The sequence below is a fragment of the Physeter macrocephalus genome, chromosome 2, assembly GCF_002837175.3.
Source record: "Physeter macrocephalus isolate SW-GA chromosome 2, ASM283717v5, whole genome shotgun sequence".
In the NCBI taxonomy this organism is placed as follows: Eukaryota; Metazoa; Chordata; class Mammalia; order Artiodactyla; family Physeteridae; genus Physeter; species Physeter macrocephalus.
The window spans coordinates 42,827,574-42,851,271 of NC_041215.1; the positions used below are offsets into that span (position 1 = coordinate 42,827,574).

The 23,698-nt window shown below is 34.7% G+C and overlaps 1 protein-coding gene across 5 annotated transcripts in view; it reads right to left on the reverse strand.

Annotated features, from left to right (window-relative positions):
* ZRANB3 (zinc finger RANBP2-type containing 3) overlaps window positions 1-23,698 on the reverse strand; it is a 374,344-nt gene that overhangs the window by 218,999 nt on the left and 131,647 nt on the right. For 4 of the 5 annotated variants that reach the window (XM_055087541.1, XM_055087543.1, XM_028477392.2 and 1 more), the window contains 3 exons: window positions 13,130-13,308; window positions 10,306-10,537; window positions 5,306-5,391 (listed from right to left, as the gene is read on the reverse strand). In XM_055087541.1, the coding sequence (XP_054943516.1) occupies window positions 5,306-5,391; window positions 10,306-10,537; window positions 13,130-13,308 (497 nt within the window). The remainder of the gene's footprint in view (window positions 1-5,305; window positions 5,392-10,305; window positions 10,538-13,129; window positions 13,309-23,698) is intronic. The other variant, XM_028477393.2, reaches the window with a different exon arrangement.

The window sequence follows — 23,698 nt, forward strand, 5'->3', positions numbered from 1 at the left end:
GAAAGATTAAAAACTACACACAGTTGCCTAAAGGGAGGGAAACTGGGGTGAAAGGAAGATTTTTCAAAGTATATACGTTTCTATCGCTTTAGAATTTTGAACCATGTGAAAATGTTGTCTTAAAAAATAACAAATAAAACTTGTGAATATAATCATGCAAGTCCTTTCATGCATGCAGTGGGGGGATGGGAAATTATTATTTAATGGGCACAGAGTTTCAGTGCCCATTAAAGTTCTAGAGATGGATGGTGGTGATGGCTGCACAACAATGTGAATGTACTTAATATCACTGAACTATAAACTTAAAAATGGTTAAAATGATAAACTTCCTCAAGTATATTTTAGTGTAATAAAAAAAACCCCACAACAGTGATAACTAAAATAACAACACAAGACACCCTCCAGTGCCTTCCCACTGCTATTATGATGAAGAACAAGACCCTGTATAATATGACCCCTGCCTAACTCCATCTTTTCTTGAGACCCTCTCTTCAATTCACTCAAGAATATTCAAGCTGAACTGAACTTCTTCTAGTTCCTCAAAGGCATAGCAGTCTCTCTTGCTCTGAGCCTTACCACAGAAAATTCTTCTTCCTGAAATGCAAACAAATATCACTTACTCACAGGATGCCTCTTCTGTCCTCTCTGACTTACTTTTAGTTCACTCTATTAAACTCTGCCATAACATCCTTTGCTTCCCTTTTATGACACTCATCACAACTATAATTATCTGGTTAGTGTTTGACTAGAAAATTCAATGAAGGCTAGGACCACTTGAGTCTTGTTCTCTAATGCATACCTGATGCCTAGCACATGGCATGGCATATAACAAGTACCCTATAAATATTTTTTGAATGAATGGATTAATTCAAAATTAAACCATACTCCTGATAGTCTATTCAATGAGCAGAGTAGAACCATCCCTTACTCCAGATGCTACTTTGATTAGTGTGCCCTAATATTACTTTATTTTTATCAGTTATGACAGACACTTGACTTTAATTTAGCCTAGCATCATTTAAAACCAGAAGTCTTTTTGAACTGAACTACTGATAAAAGGTGAGGATTTCTCAAATCCCTTCCACACAAAGCAGACTTTCTAAGCATAAGTGCAGAATTTATCCCATTAATTTTTATCTAGTTAGTTTTCAAACTCATCTCTGCCATCCAGTATATTAACTATTTCTCTCAGCTTTGAGCCATTTGCAAATGGAGTAGACCTGACCTCTATTTAGCCATGGATGAGAACATTAAGTGCAACAGTGCTACTGACAAGGTACAGTGCACTTCCATAAAAGACATTTCTTGAAGCTGACATGACCAACTAATTAACACTTTTGGAGAATGACTATAAATACCTTTATATGTACTATCACCCAGGATTTTCCCTCTCATAAAAATTTAGACAACTATTTCTCCTAAGAGGTAGAATGGGCACAAAATATCAGCTGTAAAGAAAGTTCAGAAAATTTGATAAATTACTATAAAGATATTCTTAACCTTTAAGCATGACATCAGGGAGGTGGCTGCTAATAACGGGATGCATGGTTGGACTATCTATGTGTCCTTTTTTTCTATGTAAAAGAACATTTTTTAAAGTTGCCATTGCCTAAGTCTTTCTTACTGCCAGGAAAAGTGAAAAAAATGTAACAGGAAGTCACATACAGGACAAGCCATTTAACCTTGCCAGGTTCCTATAAAATGACAGAGGGGGACTGCGTGATTGTAAAGTCTTTCTAGCTCTAACGTGCTAATGGTTGAAACTGAATGTGCTGTCTTCTCCAAGTCATATTGGTATTTATAGCTTCTTCTAAATATAACCTAGTAGAGTGAATGATGTAAGGAATCTTGGATATGAGATGCTCTGATTGAGTAATACTTTCTCTTGTTCCTCTCAAAGCAAACCAGGTAGATGGTTACCTACACCTAGACTTCTCATCTCAAAATCACATTCACGTAAGTATACTTCTGTTTACCATCACTTATGTATTTAACAAACTTTACAAAGGTAAAGTTACATTTTTGCTCAAACTTCATTTAATTTTATTTTTAATATAGTCATGACATTTCAAGTATAAAATAAGGGTCTAGAACTGAATAACTAACCATAATTTGGCTTCTGCAAAATTATAGTGTGAAAATGACAACTTCATAGAATCCAAACATTATGGAAAAAAATTTAACATTCCATAGACTAACTTAAAATGCCAGGAAGTGCCTTGATCTGAATCAGAGTCTATGGAACCATAGGGCTTTCAAGGTAAAGAAGTAAAGGAATAACATAAAACTTTTGAAATGGAATCTGAAAGAAAATGCCTTGAGAAGCATGATAATAATCTTGAAATGGCTTTCTTTCATAAACAGGAAATAGAACACAATCTCTCCAATCATAAAGCATTTCATAAAGATAAATTTTTCTTTGAAACAGTGTCTACATTAATAAGCAAGAAAAGGACAGGTATACACTTCTAACACTTATAATGTCATGTGACAAGTCCTAATCAGAAAACAAACAAAAAAGAAATGTATTCTGACAAGTTAGGTTTTGCTAGTCCCCAAAATGTAATTATATTAATATATTAATATATCTGTTTCATGTTGGCAAACTTTTGACATTTATAATCTGCAAGAATTATAACTAAGGGCTCCCCAACAATATTTACCATTGTACCTATTTGGTATTATATCCTAAAACTATTTATTATTATTTGTGTAGAGGAAGACAACTGATTTTTCAATGATAACTTTTTGCTAGGACACCTTAATGAAATCTCTTTGGTTTTGAACATTTTTGAACTCATTGTCTTGGGTCTTCTAAATAAATAATATCAGCTGCACATAATAATAATTTTGCCTTTTTCTTTCCAATTTTTACCTCTTATTTTTCTTTTGAGTAGTTGAACTAGTTGAACTAATGCCTGCAGAATAAAGGTAAAGTGCGTGACAACATCCTTGCCTTGGTTTTAGTGTTTCATGTGATGGTGGCTTTGGGATTAAAACACATACACAGATACATAAACGTATATATTATATGTGTTGATATGTATATAAATATCACACATGAATAACTTAAAATTATTAAAAACTGTAATCAAAGATGAATGCTGGGGACTTCCCTGGTGGAGCAGTGGTTAAGAATCCACCTGCCAATTCAGGGGACATGGGTTCTGAGGCCCGGTCCAGGAAGATCCCACATGCCACGGAGCAACTAAACCCATGCGCCACAACTGCTGAGCCTGCTTTCTAGAGCCCGCGAGCCATAACTACTGAGCCCACCCACCGCAACTACTGAAGCCCGTGTACCTAGAGCCTGTGCTCTGCAACAAGAGAAGCCACCACAATGAGAAGCCCACGCACCGCAACAAAGAGTAGCCCCTGATTGCTGCAACTAGGGAAAGCCCACATGAAGCAATGAAGACCCAACACAGACAAAAATAAATAAATAAATAAATTTATTAAAAAAAAAAAAAGATGTATGCTGAACTTTATTAAATTCTATCTCAGCATAAATGGAGAAAATGAAAAGAAGCTTTTTCTTTTCATTATTAACATGGCTAAATATATTAATAGATTTCCTAATATTAAACTATGGCTGCATTCCTGATATAGATTCCGTTTGCATATGGTTACTATATTAGGTCCTTTAATGAGTATCTGGTTTATACTAACATTGACTATTTCTGCATTTATAGTCTTAAGTAGAAAAAGATCCTTGGTTCTTTTTGTGTGTGTGCTATCTTGTCTGATTTTTGGTATCAGTGTTAAACTGCCTTCACATAAACAATTTGGAAGGATTCTTTGTATCTCTGTGCTTTAGAGCCCTTTAAAAGGCATCAGAACATCACAACCACATAGGGATATTTGAGGGAATTGTAGAAAGAAAAAAATCAAATACACACACACACACACACACACACACACACACACACACACACACACACACACACACTGAGAAAAAAGATGAGGGACTCATATCACAGATAAAGACCTGATGCTCACAATATATAAAGATTTCCAGTATATCAATAAGAAAAAAACCCAATAAGCTTAGTAGAATGAAGGGCAAAGAACACAGATAACTGACAGATAAAAGTACAAATGACTCTTACATGTATGAAAAAAATGTTCAGCTGCATTTAGTAATGTGCAAGAAGACTAATGTGCATTGAAACTACTATCAAATCACACTGGCAATACAAAATAATTTCTATTTGAATATGTTGGCAAGGTGTGGGGAAAGAGACAATCTTACTGCTGATAGGAATATAAATCAGTATAAGTTTTGTGGAGCATAATTTGCAAACGTCTAAAAAATATAAAAATGCAAATGCCCTTTCTACCAGCAATTCCACTTCTAATAAATTTATCTTACAGATTTATTCCCATGTATATTACATGAAATATTAAAATACCTAAAAACTATTGAGAGCTCACTATGTGCCAGTCACTGTTCAAGCCTTTATAAATATAAGCTAATTTAAGTCTCATAATAACTCTGAGGAAGGAATAATTATTGTTTTTAGAGCTGAAGAAATTAAGGGATAGGGAGGTAAACTTATTTTCCTAAAATGAAACATCTGGTAGGCAATGAATATGAAAATAAAACACAGGTGGTCTAGCTCTAGTGTTACATGCTCTTTGACACTATAATATACTACCTCTCAACACGTGCAAGGATATTCATTGCTGCACTGTATGCAACAGCTATATACCACAGAGAAATGTCTATTAATAGTACACTGCATAAATCAATTATAGGGCATCCAAACAGTAGAATATATGCAGCATTTAAAAAGAAGGTCAAAGCTCTTCTAGAAACTGATATGCAAGGATCTCCAATACACAGTAGATGAAGACAGCATACTGCAGAACAGTGTGTACATTACAATACTACATATGTAGAAATAAAATGAAATAACATTATATGCACATAACCTCATGTGCTTTTTCATGCATAAAGTATCTCCAGAAGGATACCCCTTCTCCAGAAGAGAATGTTTAACTGGGAGACACAGGTGGAATGGGCACTTACTTTTCATTTTTGTGCAATGTGCATATCCATCTAGTCAATAAAAATAAATAATTTTAAAAATGAAATACTTGAAAGGTAAAAAATAAAGACAAACTGCCATTATCTACTCCTTTTACTTATTTTATATATGGGTCATCCACCCAAGATTTTACTTCAAATTATTCCATAACTACCACAAGCTTGAAAAACACTGGAACAAAGAATAACTAACAGAGCTTAATGTTCATGGTAAATATGTGAGGATTAAAACTTACAGAAAATAGTTTGTCTTACCTGACATGTGCATTACAGTATCTTTTGGCATAGTCAGTCCATGTTCCAAATTTTTGTGGAAAGAGAGCTTCAATCTGCATAAAAAGCTGTAACAATACAAGTGTTCTCAATATGTTGTAATATTTTCAAGTAAATTAGTTACTATGATAAATCCAGTTAATGAAATAGTAAAAAGTAGAAAAGAAAATCTATCTCTTTTTCATCAAGGCTCCTCCTTCCCCTCCATCCACCCATCCATGCCATCCTATTCTTCAGGAATAACTCCTATCCTTTTCTTCAATATACATTTCTATATTTTGTTTGCCTATATATGCATATTTGTATATTCTCTTCTATTCACATGAAGAGGATCATATAACATACACAACTCGAATTTTGTCCCTCAAAACATGTCTTAGACATCATTAAAGTACATATATACCTAATTTTACTTAGTTTTAAAAATTATATAAGCAATGTATAATAATAATAATAAATACTGCTTAAAGGCTGCATAGCAACTTTTTATTATATAGACGTACTGGAAAATATTTTAAAGGTCTCCTGATAATGGACATATAGGCTGTTTCTAGCTTTTATGCAGTTATAAAAATTAATAACTTGGTGTAAGTCTGTGTGTATGAGTGTAAATATGTAAATATATGTAGGTGTAGGTATATATATCTACATCTACATCTATCAATTACCTCTCTATCTATCCATCCATCCATCCATCCATCCATCCCCCATCTGCATTTATATTAGATGGGTTTATAGGGTACATTTTTAGAAATGGAACAGGTGGGTTTAAGGTATATGTTTTTAAAAATTTGATAGATGTTACTATGCTGCACTGTAGAAAGATGGTCCCAATTTATACTCCCATCAATAGTATCATAAAATCTTTTCATTTTTATAACTTTAATAGAATGCACATAGTAGTGTCTGACTGTTAATATGCTTTTTAAAAACAACAGCTTTATTGAAATATAAATTCATATACCACTTTTACTGTTCAGACTTTTAAAGTGTAAATTCAGTGGCTTTTAGTATGTTCAAAATGTGCCCCAGGGACTTCCCTGCTGGCGCAGTGGTTATGAGTCTGCCTGCTAATGCAGGGGACACGGGTTCGAGCTGTGGTCCAGGAGGATCCTACATGCCGCGGAGCAACTAGGTCCGTGCGCCACAGCTACTGAGTCGGCACTCTAGAGCCTGCGTGCCACAACTACTGAAGCCCACGTGCCTAGAGTCCATTCTCCGCAGCAAGAGAAGCTACCACAATAAGAAGTCCGTGCACCGCAACGAAGAGTAGCCCCCACTCGCCACAACTAGAGAAAGCCTGTGCACAGCAATGAAGACCCAACGCAGCCATAAATAAATAAATAAATAAACAAACAAACAAATATTTTTTTAAAAAAGTACCTCGATCACCACTATCTAATTCTGGAACATTTTTATCACTCCAAAACTAAAATCTATACCCATTACTAGTCATTTCCCATCCCCCCTCTCTTCCGGTCTTGGCAACCACTAATATATTTCTATCTCCAAGAACTTGCCTATTTTGGACATTTCATAGAAATAGAATAAAAAAATATGTAGCTTTTGTGTCTGGCTTTCACTTAGCATAATGTCTTCAAGGTTCACCCATGCTGTAGAGTATATTAGTACTTTACGGCTTTTATGGCTGCATTTTGTTTATCCATTCAGCAGTTATGGACAATGGCTTTTTTCCACTTTTAGGATATCATGAATAACGCTACTATGAACAGCTGTATATTCAATTCGCTTGGGTATATACCTAGGAATGGAATTGCTAGGTACTACAGTAATTTGATTTTTAATTTATTAAGGAACTGTCAAAGTGTTTTCCAAAGTGGCTTTGTTGCTTTACATCCTTTTTATATGACAACATACTCCTAAATAACAAACTGTTCAAAAAAGAAATCGCAAGGGAAATTATATTTAGAAATTAGATAAGACTTTGCAATAAATGAAACTGAGGAGATAACATACCAAAAATGAGATGCAATGAAAGCAGTGCTTAGAGGAAAATTTATATCTGTATATGTCTGTATTAAAAAAGAAGAAAGCTCTCAAATTAATAATCCAATTTTTAACCTTAAAACACTGGAAAGAAGAGCAAACTATACCCAAAACAAACAGAAGGAATAATATAACTAAGATTAGAATGGAAATGAACAAAATAGAGAATGGAAAACAACAGAGAAATAAATCAATTAGACCAAAAGTTGGTTCTTGGAGAGATGAACAAAATTGACAAAACTTTAGCTCCAATGACCGAGAAAAAAAGAGATGGCTCAAATTACTAAAATCATGAATGAAAGAGGGGACATCACTGTCAACCTCACAGAAATACAAAAAATTATAAGGGAATTCTATGAACAACAGTATGCCAATATATTAGATAACTTAGATGAAATGAACAAATTCCTAAAAAGACACAAAGTACCAAAACTGACTCAAAAAGAAACAATCTGAATGGACATTATTCAATGAACAGAATGAGTTGTTAACCTAAATCGACTCACAAAGAAAAGTTCAGGCCCATATAGCGTCACCATCGAATTCACCAAATATTTAAAAAAGAATTAATACCAATGTTTTGCAAACTCTTCTAAAAAATAGAAGAGGAAGGAACACTTTCCATCTCATTCTTTGAGGCCAGTATTACCTTAATAACAAAACTGGACCAAGATATAATTTTTAAAAAACTACAAATCAATATCTCTTATGAATATAGACACAATAATCATCAACAAAATATTAGCAGACTGAATCTAGCAACATATGAAAGGATTATATATCATGACCAAGTGAGATTTATCTTAGAATGCAAGGTTGGTTTAACATCTGAAAATCAATGATTATAATACACCCTATCAATAGAATAAAGGAAAAAAAATATGAGTACCTCAATAAATGCAGAAAAAGCATTTGACAAACCCAATATCCTTTCATGATTAAACACTCAATAAACAAGAGGTAGAAAGGAACTTCACTGATAAAGGAAATTTACAAAAAAACACAGGTAACTCAGGTAATACTTAAAGGTGAAAGACTGAGGGCTTTTCCTCCTAAGATTAGGAACAAAATAAAGATGCCCATACTTGCCATTTCCATTCAAAACTGTACTGGAAGTTCTAGCCAGGGCAATTAAGCAACGTATGTATGATCCTGTCTACAGAAAATCCTAAGGGTCCACTAAAAACTATTGGAAATAATAAATGAGTTCAGCAAGGTTTCAGGATACATGATCAATACATAAAAATCAATTGTATTTCTACATACTTGCAATGAACATTCTACAAATGAAATTAAGAAAACAATTCTATTGACAACAGTTATCAAAAAGAATAAAATATTTAACAAAAGAAGCATAGGACTTATCCTGTTAAAACTACAAAGCACTGTTGGAAAACAATTAAATCTTAAATAAATTGAAAGATATCTCATGTTACTGGATTTGAAGACTTAATACTGTTAACACGGCAATACACTCCAAAGTGATCTGCAGGTTCAACACAATACGTATGAAAACCTAAGCTGGACTCTGCAAAAAATGCCAAGTTCTACAAAAAAAAAATCACACAGAAATTCAAGGGACCCAGAATATCCAAAATCATCTTGAAAAAGAAAAACAAAGTTGGAGGACTCATACCAGTTTCAGAACTCCTAATTTAGAACTTGAAATTTTATAGTTTTTTCTTAAAGAGTCCCAAACATCCCCAATTTGTATAACCATCGTGATCCACAAAACCAGGAATTACCCTTGCTTTGAATAGTGGCTATCCTGGGTAAGGAGTGAAGGTACTGGCATGTAATCACATGGGACACAAGGGCTACTACTGTATTGTCAGTGCTCTCTTTCTTACGGTAGGTAATCAGTAAGTGAGTATTCATTTTACTACTATCATTTAAAATACATATATCTTTTATATATTCTCCTTCTTAAATGATACATTTTATGTATTTTTTATTAAGACATAATAAACCCCATTATTCAGTGACATAATTTTGGAACGTAAGTAAATTACTTGAGGTCCACTCTCCCACTTCCAGTGAGTATCCAGAGCAAAAATATAAAAAGTAAAATTGAGAATTTTACCATCACAGTCTATGTACTGTTATGTGTATTTCAGAAGACTCCCAGGGTGGAGAACAAAAGCAGAGCCTTGGTAATACTAGCAGAGATGCGATGCAATAGCTGTTTCTCAGGCTTGGCTTAAGAATCAAAAATAACAATGAACACCCTTAGCTGAGTGCTTACTATGGCACATGACAAGGTACTTTGGAAGCAATATTTCCTTTATTTCTTACAACAACCCTACCAAACAACAGGCTCATTTTTTTCTATGACTAGGTGTACCTTAATAGACAGTGCTTCCCTAGGTTACACTGACCCTTGGAGTGTTTCACCCTTCATTTCTTCCTCTCAGCCTTCCATACCCCATATGCCTCTTAGAGTTGTAAAAGCTAAATAGGGAATCAAACAAATGCCTTATCCCTCCATTCAAAGTGGATACCCTATCTGGTCTTCATATAAGTTCTATTTTCTGTCTACCTTCCGAAATGTGGATTTTGAAGCGAAAGAGGAACAGAGAGAAATTATGTAACACAGTATAAAAGATACAAAGTAGATTCAACACCAGTCATAAGGAGCTTATAATGTAAAATAGACTAGATAAATGAAAATTGAGACCATAGAAGAACCATAAGAACACAAGTGTGAAGAATATTACAAATATGTACTAAATATGAAAATCTTATAATAAAGGTAAAAACTATTTTTTATATATACCTACAAGCATGGCTATGGTTCACATGTAAACAGATAAAAACAGTCATGGTAAAAGATATATTTAACTATAAATAGATATCTAGAATTTCCCAATGTGCTCTTATGGCATTTGAGGCATCTAATTTAAAATTAAAAACTGCCAAAAACAGTGATTGATTCAATTCTTTTTTTAAAGCCCAGAGTATAGGGATTTTAATACCTCTTCAGGTCTTCCCAGTGCTGGAGTTCCTGTAAGAAGAATGGCTCGTTTGGCTTTCTGTACTACTGGCAATAAAATCCTGCTGCGAGTTGCATTTCTGGACTTCATGTAGTGTGATTCATCTACAATAACTACTTTGAAGTTCTGATTATTCAGCGCATCTATCAAAGTCTCTGCATCTGTGGTTAAAAGACCATAACCCAGAACTGTCACTTTGCTGGTCGATATTCTCCTAGAAAAGAAAATCCATGTACTTTAAAAATATTTTAGTAACCAATTTATCATAAAAAAATACATTTCTTTGGGAAGAAATACAGAGGAGAAAGAAGAGGAAAAATAAGAAGAGATGGTACTACCGCTGAAACCCAGTATCTCTTAAGATTTTACCATCTTCAAATATGACAAATCAGAATCCAAATTTAAAATCTGGTTAACAAAACCAAATTTTTGGTTAAATGGTCTTTGGAATATTTTGACATTCAGGTAGCCACATTTTACTAGGATAAGTACCTTACTTTCTGAGAATATTTGCTTCCATGCATCTAGAATCATGCATAAAAAAAGTAGTGATACTCAAAGATTAGTTAACTATTCAATGAAGCCTTCCCACAAACAGGATAACAGTGTTTTTCAGCTGAGGTGCTACTGTGATTTCGAGCAAGATGATACTTAGTATTACAGGTCTGTCCAGAACACTTCAGGGCATTTCACATTCTTGAACCCTCCCATTAAAGGCCAATAGAGTCCTTATCACTTTGACAAGTGAGGCCCTGGCCCTGGGGTGATAGAGTGTGGGGAAAAGAGGAGGAGGGTACCACCTCACACAGAGACACACTGGGCTAAAGTTATCTCTGATCTTTTGGACTATCTCTATAATTCACGTATCTATAATATTCTTTATCAAACTGTACTGAAATTATTCATTTATATATTTATTTCCCTTATTATATCATAAGATGGGCTGAGGACAGGAAATGTGTCTTCTTCATCTTTGTATGTACAGTGCTACGCTCCCAATGAGTTTGTAGAATGAAATAATTATACAAATAAATGCATTAACAATAAAACATATCACTTTTGTGTTTTCTATATCACCAGTGAAAAACACATGACAGTGTCAGTCTTCTGCAGTTCTCTAACAGAGAAGTCAGATCTCCTAAAGAGCCAGTACTAACATGCATTTTTTTTTCTTAAGGACAACTGCATTTAATTCCTGGATAAATCTACTTAATACAGAGTCTTAAGAATTTCCTACTGTACTCAAATACCAGAAAAAGCTGTAGAAGAAAAGTTTAGGGTTAATATCACTAACTTAGATATACTAAGAGCAATATACAGAAGACAAGGGCTTCAAAGGTCACTGCAGCTGCTATCCTGCCACGTCTTGACTAGTGGACAGTCCAGGCAAAACTGGCATGACAAAAGGAGGTATATGTATTTGCAGTAAATACATGTTGCCACATGTTGCTATATACCTAAAGCTGTTTCTTTAAGTACCTGGAAAACATTGGGTAAGTTTTTCTGCCCTTAGCTAACGTCCTGCAGAAAAGTTACACTGTGGGGTTGTAGTACTATCAAACATATCCCAACTATTATTCAAATAAAAATACTAGCCACTATTTAATCGCAAGAGTATACTTCCAAAATAACAATAAAAATTAGAAGACCTAAATGCTATTAAAAATGATAGAGGAGAAATATTTTTAAAATACTTAAAGTTAACTTTTAAATAAGGTATAGCCTACAGAAAATGACTATAAAGGCCTTAATAAATTCTACATTCTCTAAATTCTTGTCTTAAATTTTATGCAGTTTTATTGTAAGAGAGAAAATTTATAATTATTGCATACATTTTATTTTGACCATGCAAACAGTGTCTAAATTTTCTTTGGCCCAGGAAGACATATTTCATTGAATTAGAGTTCCAAGGTTGAAAGAGAAAAAGGCTGCCATCTATTTTATCTGGGTCCTCCTTCCACATTCACAAAGGCCACCTTTATTTCTACAAACACTCTTTATGTTTACAATCTTAGAGAATACAATATAGTAGAATACTACCACACACGCACAAAAATATCTAAGTATTAACATTTATTTCTAGTAGATACATCGCTTTTTATTTGTGGATGAGAAATTGGTAATTCTGAACTTCTGAGAACATGATAATTTGCATGATTCACCCAGAAACTCAGTGTAATAAATTATTAATATTCAAATTGATTGGTTTATTCAAATTGATTGCTTTTTCCAATGGCTAGGAAACAAAAGGAGAAAAATACAGTAGCTACACTATGATTGATTTTTAGAGTAAGGACTTCAAATAATCACAAAACAAATATTTTCAATATAGAAAATATTAAAATTATAAATTAAAATAATAAAAAAGTAAAATTGCCTAACATTAATTTTCAGTTATACATAAAACTTGCATACTAACAACTTAGAAAGCAAAACCAGCCATAGTTGTTGATAATAAAAGCTCAAAATCTTCAAGTTAATCCTTGAAAAGTTGTAAAATTTGTTTTTCAACCCTAAAATAGTCTGCTTAAAGTAAATTTAAGGTATATACAGTATAGGTATATTCATATATTTTTAAAGCATGTATACTTTACATTTACTTTCAAATATACCATAAAGGAGCTTATGACATCAAATACACAGTTGGGTTTTCGATAAATAATTCATATTTTAAAGTGTAAAATAAAATTCGCCATATTACTCTCTTCATTCCAAATTCTGTGATAATCTCATTCTAAACATGGCTATATGCTAAATACACACAGGAGGGCTTTTCTTTTCTTAAAGATTAAAAAGTTGTTCTTACCCAACATCAGTTTTATTCTGGATAACATTGATTTCTTCTGGACCCAGCTCTGGGATCCATTTCTCTATTTCTTCTGTCCAAGGGTACCTCAGAGATGAAGGGACCACTATTAAAAGAGGCCATTCCTCCTTATAGAAGTAAGCGATGCCAATTGCCTGAATTGTCTTTCCTAGACCCATCTAAATTAAAAATAAATAAATGCTAAAATATTTTGAAAGAAAATGTTTATCAAATATTTTATTTAAAAGTATTATCAAAATAATTTTCCAATGTAAAATCATCTGGATTACATAGTTAATAAAGAGCTCAAGATTATCATGGCATTTAAAATTTATTAAGAAAATTATATTATTTTCAAGTCATTTGTGATTGAACTTAGAGACATAAGGACCACTAATTTAAAATATTAGTTACACTGGTTTCAAACAACAAGGTTCTACTTAGCACAGGGAACTATATTCAATATGCTATGATAAACTGTAATGGAAGAAAATGTAAAAAGAATATGTATATATGTAACTGAATCACTTTGCTATACAGCAGAAATTAACACAACATTGTAAGTCAACTATACTTCAATTTCAAATAACAAAAAAATTAGTTATACTGATTTCATACAACTTAATTTTACAAAGATGTATGTGACCATGTATAATTCTCCTCTTGGAGAACACGAGAGTAAATACTTTACCTGTACAGCACAATATCATGTAATTTTAAAGCTAGACTAAGTCTTAAATCATGCACATTTTACAACAGAAGTAAGTACAGAGAGGTTAAATTATTTGTTGAAGTTCATAGTTAACTGGATGAAAAAGTAGTATGAAAGTCCACATCACTGCTGTCTCGACTGTTTTCACAGTTATATCACAGTGCCCGATCTCTAAACTGTCCCCATTTAAAAACTGGTTACTAAATGAACGTCTATAGTGGTTTTGTTCATAATAATCAGAAACTGGAGACAACTCAGACGTGCTTCAACTGGTGCATGAATAAAAACTGTGGTAAATCTATACAGTGCAATACCATTTAGCAATAAAAAAGGAATAAAACTGGTATAGACAATCTTATTTACAAAGCAGAAACAGAGACACAGATGTAGAGAACAAACGTATGGATACCAAGGGGGAACGGGGCGGGGGGTGGGATGAATTGGGAGACTGGGATTGACATATATGCACTACTGATACTATGTATAAAATAGAGAACTTCCCTGGTGGCACAGTGGTTAAGAATCCGCCTGCCAATTCAGGGGACACGGGTCCGATCCTTGGTCCGGAAAGATCCCACATGCCACGGAGCAACTAAGCCCGTGTGCCACAACTACTGAGCCTGCGCTCTATAGCTTGTGAGCCACAACTACTGAGCCCACGTGCCACAACTACTGAAGCCAGCACACCTAGAGCTCGTGCTCTGCAACAAAGAGAAGCCACTGCAATGAGAAGCCCACACATCACAACAAAGAGTAACCCCCGCTTGCTGCAACTAGAGAAAGCCTCGTGCATCAATGAAGACCCAACACAGCCAAAAATTTAAAAAATAAAATAAATGTATTAAATAAATGAATAGTGTTTGTTCCTTTAAAAAAATAAAATACAATAGATAACTAATGAGAACCTACTGTATAACACAGGGAACTCTACTCAGTGCTCTGTGGTGACCTAAATGAGAAGGAAATCCAAAAAGGAGGGGATATATGTATACATATAGCAGATTCACTTGGCTGTACAGTATAAACTAACACAATATTGTAAAGCAACTATACTCTAATAAAAAAAAAAATCTCAAATGCATTTTGCTAAGTGAAAGAAGTCAGACCCCAAAACTAGGTACTACATGATTCCATTTTTATGTCATTCTGGAAAAGACGAAACAACAGGTACAGAAAGCACACCAGGGGCTGTGTGGTAGGAGGAGGACACCAGCATGCGAGAAGATTTGGAGACTGACTGAACTGTTCTGTATCTTGTGGTGGCAGTTACATGCCTGCATTGGGCAGAACTCATGGAATTGTACACTAAGAAAGGTGAATTTAGGAGGGAGGGATAAATTAGGAGTTTGGTATTAGCAGATACACACTACTATATATAAAACATAAACAACAAGGACCTATTGTATAGCACAGGGAACTATATTCAATATCTTATAATAACCTGTAATGGAAAAGAATCTGAAAAAGAATGGATATATACATATACATATGTATATGTACAACTGAATCACTCTGCTGTGTGCATGAAACTAACACAACATTGTAAATCAACTATACTTAAATTTAAAAAAAAGTGAATTTACCTAAAAGGGTGAATTATACCTCAATAATCCTGACTTTTAAAAAAAGTAGTTACTATTATGAACCATGAGAAAGACTAAAAGACATAGACGCTGCTTACCAGACTCTTCAAGGAAAAAAAAGACAGAATCATAAAACAATTTAAAATAAGTTTTAAATGCTGAGTGAAATGAAAGAAGAAAAGAGAAAAATGAAGTTGTAGACTTTTAGCAAGCTTCCATTATGGAAACATGGTAAATGGAATGCAGGAAGTGATTTTGTTTCTGACCTGGCATATAGTAATTACTCAGACATTATTTGAAGGTATGAGTGAATGGATGACTAAATAAAAATCAAGGACTTTAAATTCTCTGGGACAGGCAAGACCAAGGCACAGGAAAGGTGTTTACGATTTTTAACAAAAGGGAGGAAGATAACTGAAAAGTTTTTAGTCCAAGAGCAATTATATTTTTAGTTACCATTTCAAAGTTTTGAGGCATAACATTCAAGTACAGAGTCAAAACAAAGTCTAAAAGCTTTCAGTGTTGAAACAAGATGCAGGTGAAAATAAAACATTTTTTCTACCTAGTATTTTAAGAGTAAAATTGAGGATAACTTCAGCAGGGCTTGGTAACAGGTTAAGGTAACTTAGGAACTGACACACATATGCACACACACATACACAAAGCACCCTACATATTTTATTATAAAATTAAATAATTTAACACCTTAATATTTGATATCTATTTCCAAGAAGTAGCACACAACCCAATCTTTAGGCCTACAGAGTCAAATTTAAGATTCACCTAGTGGTAAATCTTAGCCCTAAGAGAAAAGAACAAGCTTTCACATAACTTAGCTTTGTAAATCCGAACCAAAGAGTAATTATGCACCAATATAGAGTATAATGACTGATATGTTTCCTTGTCCTCAAAACCTGCCAATCCTCAGAGCTGAAACCACTTAAACAAAATTCTGGGACCAAGTTAGTTCCAAGGCAGTAGAAATTTAAGAATTACAGATCATCACCTGGCTTGAGATCATTAGTGTTGCTTCTTTCCTGCAACAACTCTGACCATGAGCACAGTTCCAGGAACTGAGCCATGGCCTTATTTTGTGTGTGTGGACCATACCACGAACCTGTGCCCTAGTTGTGAGTCCCTAGTTTCGCTTCCTTCCATGGTTTCATCACTCATTTTCTTAATTTCAATTTCTCTAGAAATAGGGGTCTGTTTTGCTTCCCTGATATCCTGGGAAATAGGATTCTTTCTCTGGGACTCAGATCCTATCACCAGGTCCTTACCTTTTGCTTGTCACTAAATTTACTTAGTGCCAATCACCTGCCTACCTGGACTTTGGTGCTCTTCACTGACTGTGACTAACAGTGTTCTGTGTTGGCCTGCCAGGCACCCACTGATGAACCAGTTTCCAAAATTTCCTAATATTGTCTGCTACTGAGATCAAGGATGTAGGTCTTTCCAGATACTATAAAACTCTTATCAGAGGAAAACACAGGCAGGACACTCTTGACATAAACTGCAGCAGTATTTTTTTGGATCTGCCTCCTAGAGTAATGGAAACAAAAGCAAAAGTAAATAAACGTGACCTGAATAAACTTAGAAGTTTTTGCGCAGCAAAGGAAACCATAAACGAAATGAAAAGACAACCCACAGAATGGGAGAAAATATTTGCAAATGATGTGACCGACAAGGGATTAATTTCCAAAATATACGAACAGCTCATACAGCTCAATATCAAAAAAACAAACAACCAAAGCAAAAAATGGGTGGAAGATCTAATTAGACATTTCTCCAAAGAAGACAAACAGATGGCCAACAGACACATGAAAAGATGCTCAACATCACTAATTATTGGAAAAATGCAAATCAAAATTACAATGAGGTATTACCTCACACTCGTCAGAAAGCCCATCATCAAAAAGTCTACAGGGCTTCCCTGGTGGTGCAGTGGTTGAGAGTCCGCCTGCCGATGCAGGGGACACAGGTTCGTGCCCCGGTCTGGGAAGATCCCACATGCCGCGGAGCGGCTGGGCCCGTGAGCCATGGCCGCTGAGCCTGCGCGTCCGGAGCCTGTGCTCCGCAACGGGAGAGGCCACAACAGTGAGGCCCGCGTACCGCAAAAAAAAAAAAAAAAAAAAAAGTTTCCCTTGAGTTTTGTTACCTTGAATGAAAAATCTCAGAATCTGATTAACTTGGAATCACCGAAAAGAATGAATTTCTGAATCTGCATACCTGATTCAGGTATCTGATTTATCTGAAGATAATACCCTATCCTGGTTGGAGAATTCACCTAAAAAATGAAATTCCAATCAGTTTTTATCTAGTTGTTTTTCATGGTAACAACCCCAAATCTTCTATTCATCATCTCTTTGTTAAAAGATCATGTAGTTAAATGACTAACGGTGATTTCTAGAAATTAGAAAGATAATCAGTTGCTAATGTTCTTAGGTATTTATTTTTTAAATATTTGCTGTTGATTGTTCCTTTTTTGGGCACCATCAGTAGAAGATAAAGTTTGATAAGACAAACTCTAACAAAACATGATTCCAAATTAAAAAATAAAAATATATTAGTGTAATCTCATGTTCCCATTAAGGAAAGAAATTATACATAGCATAGAATAGCTGAGTTCTAGATAAAATTTATCAATAGGAAAATAATTGGCTGAAACTACTTTTACCCTAGAAATAAACTTTTTAATTATGTATGTATAGGTGGTTCAAAGCTCTGAGCTCTAACAACCAAGGAATTAGTTAAAGTGGAACTGTCCAGTGTTTCATAATGATTAAGCCTAAATCACCTATTTGGAACAAAAGCCTTGACTCAGTAATAATACAACTGTTTAGGTAAATACATAGGAAGAATTAAAAAGAATACATTAACTTCAAGAGAATATTTTCAAAATAATGAATCACTATTTTACTGAGGAGAACAATTTTAGGTTTTCTAAATGTCTTTTTCCATAAAATTAAGAGCAACTAAATAAAAATGATCCTAACTGACACACTGAACTTCAGTTTCAATTTTTTGTATTGTGATGGCTTTTATACAGCAATTGTATACAAAAGATGCCTGCTGATTGAAAAATTTTTGAAACTAGAAAATTTCGCTAATTTTACAGTTATAAGCAGCTTGTGGATTGTCTTTAGAATAGGTGGCCTATTTGTTCTAGAAGATACCCCTTTGGAGGACTTTTAAGGTATGTAGATTTTAAATCTTAATGAGGAACTACATTAAGTAAAGAAACCCACATAGAAAAATGTTAGCCTGAAATCCTATGTTCTATTATTTATTATTGTTAAGGAAGTGTATGTTTTAGCAGAAGTATTTAAATGTTCTTAATTTTCTTACCTATATAGAGGTTTAGATGGTATATCTGAAAATTATTGTTTATTCTTAAAGGGGAGAGAGAGAAAGAGAGAGAGGGAGTGTTTGTGTGTGTGTGTGTGTGTCCATTCATGTGCTCTTGTCTCACAGGGGACTGGGAGCAGGAAATAGACCACAGGAATATGGACATACAGGCCCGATCTTCTCTTTACTCAAGAATGAAGAGGCTATGCTTTGGGAAATGTGCTGTCACACTTCCCTGATGGTCTGGCTCTTCCTCATGGATTGAAGCAAGCCTTCCCCTGAAGGAAATACGCTAGGATCATGTGAGGCTGGAAAGGAAGTGGGCCTTAGAGGGCAGCAGGACAGGGCAAAAATCTTCTCTCTCTAAAGACAAAGACACTGACTTGAGGCTGAACCACTTGAGTGAACTCGAGTAGGCCTGTACTCTAAAGCACGGCTCATGATGCCCATGAGAGGGATAGCAAAAAGTGAAGCAGTGAGAAGCCTCTGCAATGGACAGAGAGGCTGGATCTGAGCAAATGTGCTTTAAGAATACTATTTCCAGTATTAGCAGTTAACTGCTACACACTTAATGTTGTAGTTTTATTCTAACCAAGTCTCTAGGAAATTTTTTTAAAAGTCACAGCTTTACAAATGGGGTAAAGTATTACCAACAGATAAATCTGAGTAAAGGGTATAGGGATGTTCTTTGTACTATTCATATTCCCGCAACTCTTCTGCAAAGATGAAATAACTTTCAAATAAAAAAACTAGAAAAAAAAAAGTTACTGCTCTACAACCTATTAGCAGTTGTGCTGAGAGGAAGGACAACAGGGCTGTCCTATATTTTAAAAGGAGTGGCCAAGAAGAAATGCTTCTAAATTATTCCAGACAGTACTAAAAGGAGAAAAACTTCTAAACTCTCTTTAAATTATTTTAAAAGGCCAGCAAAACATGAGTACTAAAACATGAAAGGCAGCACAAAAGATGATCAAAGATCAATTCCACATGTGATTATTGAGAAAACACTTTAAGGAGACTAAGAATATAGAATTCAGTAGACTTTTAATAGAATAAATAACATGACCGAGAGGAGTTCAAGTACAGGAATAAAAAAACTTTTCAGTGTAAGAAAGTCTGTTACTATAATTCACAATGTTAATAGATCAAAGGGAAAATGTCGTATGATAATCCTTAGATGCTGAAAAGGCAACTAAAAACTTTGACTTTAATTCTTGATAAAACTCTTTATTATTAACGATTACTAAAAGGAAAATCTCTTCACATTAGAAAAAAGTATGTATCTCAACCAAAAAGGTTGTACCATGTTTAATGGAGAAAAAAACATTCCCACCAATATCAGAAACAGGAGAAAAAAATGACAAATATAAACATTAGAACAGATGGGCAAAAAGTGTATTAGTTGCAAATAATGTGACCACGTACATAGAAACCAAAAGAATTAATAGAAGAATGATTACTACTATTGGTAGTAATACCTAAGTATCACCTAAATAATTTTGGTAAGTGGCTACTTCCAAATTATTATGAAAAAAGTCTGGTCCTTCAAAGGAATATTCAAAACAGAGCAATGAAACAGAGGAGAATGTAGAAGCAAGACATATATGGGAATTGAGCATGTGATAAAGGTGGCATTTTGGGGAAAAAATGGTTTATTCAACTAATGATGTTAGGAAAATTAATTAATAAAGGAAACCAGAATATGTTGCCCCAAAATATGCCTCTCTGACATAAAAATTATTTTGAGCTGAAGGCAATTAAGAAGTAGTAAATGCAGAAAAAACTCCCTCCTTTCCACCTAAAGGCAGGAAATAAATTCTCCTTTTCCTGGAGACAGACTCTTATCAGTCCAGGAAGGCACCAGAGGAATCTACAAACAAACCTTGTTAAACTAACCCTTATCTTCCTAGTTACATTTTCACCATTTACTACTCCTAGCCCAAACCCCTTTGCCATGTCAATTCTTCACAAATTTATTGTCTGATTGTCTAAAAGATATAAAAACTTCCTGCTCTGGTCACTTCTTTGAGTCTTCATTCCCTTGTGATGGCTCTCATGTACATGAAAAAATTCAATATAATTTGTATGCTTTACTCCTGTTTATCTGTCTTTGTCAGTTTAATTTTCACACCCAGCCAGGGACCCTAAGAGGGTCAGGGAAAACTTTTTACTCTTCTACACTAACCACTTGGAAAAATAATAAAAGTGGGTCTTTGCCTCACCCCTCACTAGAAGACAATTTCCAGAAAGATCAAATATATATATTCTGGGACTTCCCTGGCGGTCCAGTGGTTAAGACTACATCCTTCCAATGCAGGGAGCACGGGTTTGATGCCTGGTCGAGGAACTAGGATCCCACATGGCATGTGGCATGCCTCCCCCACCCCGCCAAAATTATATATATATATATATATACACACACACTAAGAAGTAACACATAAAAGTGATAGAAAAAAGATGTGTAGAAATAAAAATAAAAACAGAGTAGACATTTAAATTCATTATATCAAATCCAAAAAGCATAAAGGAAAATACAAAGAGAACTACGTGGAAACCAAAAAAAAAAACCAGAATTGTGATACAAATGACAAAAGGCCAAGTTCCTCAATTTATGAAAAGTTTCTACCAGAAAGGAAAAAAAAAAAAAAAGGACAAACAATCCAATAGAAAAATGGAGAAAAGAACTGAACAACCCACTCACATATGTAAAGTACGTTCAACAACCAACAAAAGATGCCCAAGGTCACTCATACTTAGGGATGAAGAAATCAAAACTTTGAGAACCCATTTTTTCACCTACAGAATAAGATGAATAAAAACTAAAGATTTGATAACAGTGTTGGAGAAAGTTTGGAGAAATTTGCACTTCTACACTATTGTAGATATAAATAGTGATTTGCCATCCAGCAAGTCCAATACTTTGACTTTATTCAGGGATATACTTGCATAGTATGCTGAATCATTAAAGAAGAGACCAGTTAGAGAAATTATGGTACCTCCATACAATGAGATATTATCTAATCATTTAAAAAAATGAAATAGATCTATATGCTGATATGGAAAGACTGGTAAGTCATAGGCTGCAAAATAGTATACGGAAAAGAAAAATAGTATGGTAAATATGATCCAGTTAGTATTGAGAGAGAGAAAGGAAGAGGGGAGAAAGAAAGAGAGAAGGGGGCAGGCAGGAAGAAAGGGAAGGAGGGAAGGAGGGAGGATGGAAGGAACTACTGATAGTGTTACCACTGGAGGGAGGGCCTGCAGGGGTAGGACCGGAAGGAAAATGCTGACTTTGAGCTCTTATTAAGTCATCCGTGCAGTGTACGTATCCCGTCTGAAAAAATATTACTTGGAGGGGGACGGTAAAGGACAGAGAGAAAAGTTCTTTTAAAAATATGCAAGAGGCTATTCGAGAAGTAGCAAATTTCTGAATATTAAATTTAAGTGTTTATGCCAAAATCTGGTCATCAACTGTGACCTTATAACAAAGGCAGTCTACTAAAGTACTCTGACATTTAGGTGGGGTGGGGGGTGGTGGAGGAGGGAGAAGAATGAGGAGAGGGAGCAACATGAATTAAATGCACATATTTAAGTGTAGAATGAAAGAAGAACTTTTCCAAAAGAAATATTGGTCAAACCCACACTTAAGGAAAAATGAAGAAGCAAAAAATGTAGAAGTCTAGGGTTGTATGATATCTCATCTTATTTCTGCTGATGATCAGGTCAAGACTCAGAGTAAGTCATGTTTCCTAATATGTTTGGATTTTCAATCTATAACAGTGTGGAGGCTATGTATTATATTACTCATTTCAAGGGAATAAGTGGGAAAATGTATAAGGAATAATTTATGTTTCCTGGGGAAAAACAATTTCACTCAATAAAAAAAGAACAATCGCAATGTTTTGAACTACAAAACACAGAAAGAAAAACAATGAACACAGACTATAATATTTTAGAAGAATTTTAGTTATACCTGTAATGTGGGCAGCAATCTGTTCATACCATATTCAAAATCTTCTCTGATGTTCATTGAAGGGTAGCAGAATATGCCACCCCAAAATATGCCTCTTTGGCATAAGGATTACTCTGTGTTATATTTTTGAGAAATAGCACACACAGGAAAAGCTTTGAAGATGAAGTAGAAGTTACTCTTTTGAAAGGAAAATTTATAAAAGAAAACTCTATTTTAAGGGCATCTCCCTCTCCATACCTGGAATAGAGGGATGACTTTTAAATTACAAGAAACTCTTACAAATGAAGAAGGCACTGACTTAAATCCACACAACAAATCTTACACTTGTTAACCATGCTTTTCCTGGAAACTTCCTATAAAACCCCTCCTCCACCCCTGGCCCCTGCCTTATTTCCTTCGTGTTTAGCTGAACATGGTATTTAAGGTGGTGGCTTGGGCCATTTATGGAATTTTCCTCATGTTTCCTAGGTATCTCCCCTGTAGACATGTTAATAAACTCCTGTTCGTTTTTCTCTTGCTAATCTGTATTTTATTACAGGGATTCTCAACCAAGAATTGAGAAGGGTAGAGGGAAAATTATTTTTCCTCCTCTACATTCATATTTAATCTTAAAATGGTCACAAGATAGTAAAAATGAGGTAACTATGATGTAACATGTTCAGATGTATATGTATTATCATTCAAACATTACTACTCGTAAGGTACAATTTGAATTAATAAAAGATCATGGGGCTTCCCTGGTGGTGCAGTGGTTAAGAATCCTCCTGCCAACGCAGGGGACACGGGTTCAAGCCTGGTCCGGGAGGATCCCACATGCCACAGAGCAACTAAGCCCGTGCATCACAACTACTGAGCCTGCGCTCTAGAGCCTGTGTGCTACAACTATTGAAACCCATGCACCTAGAGGCCGTGCTCTGCAACAAGAGAAGCCACTGCAATGAGAAGCCCGCACA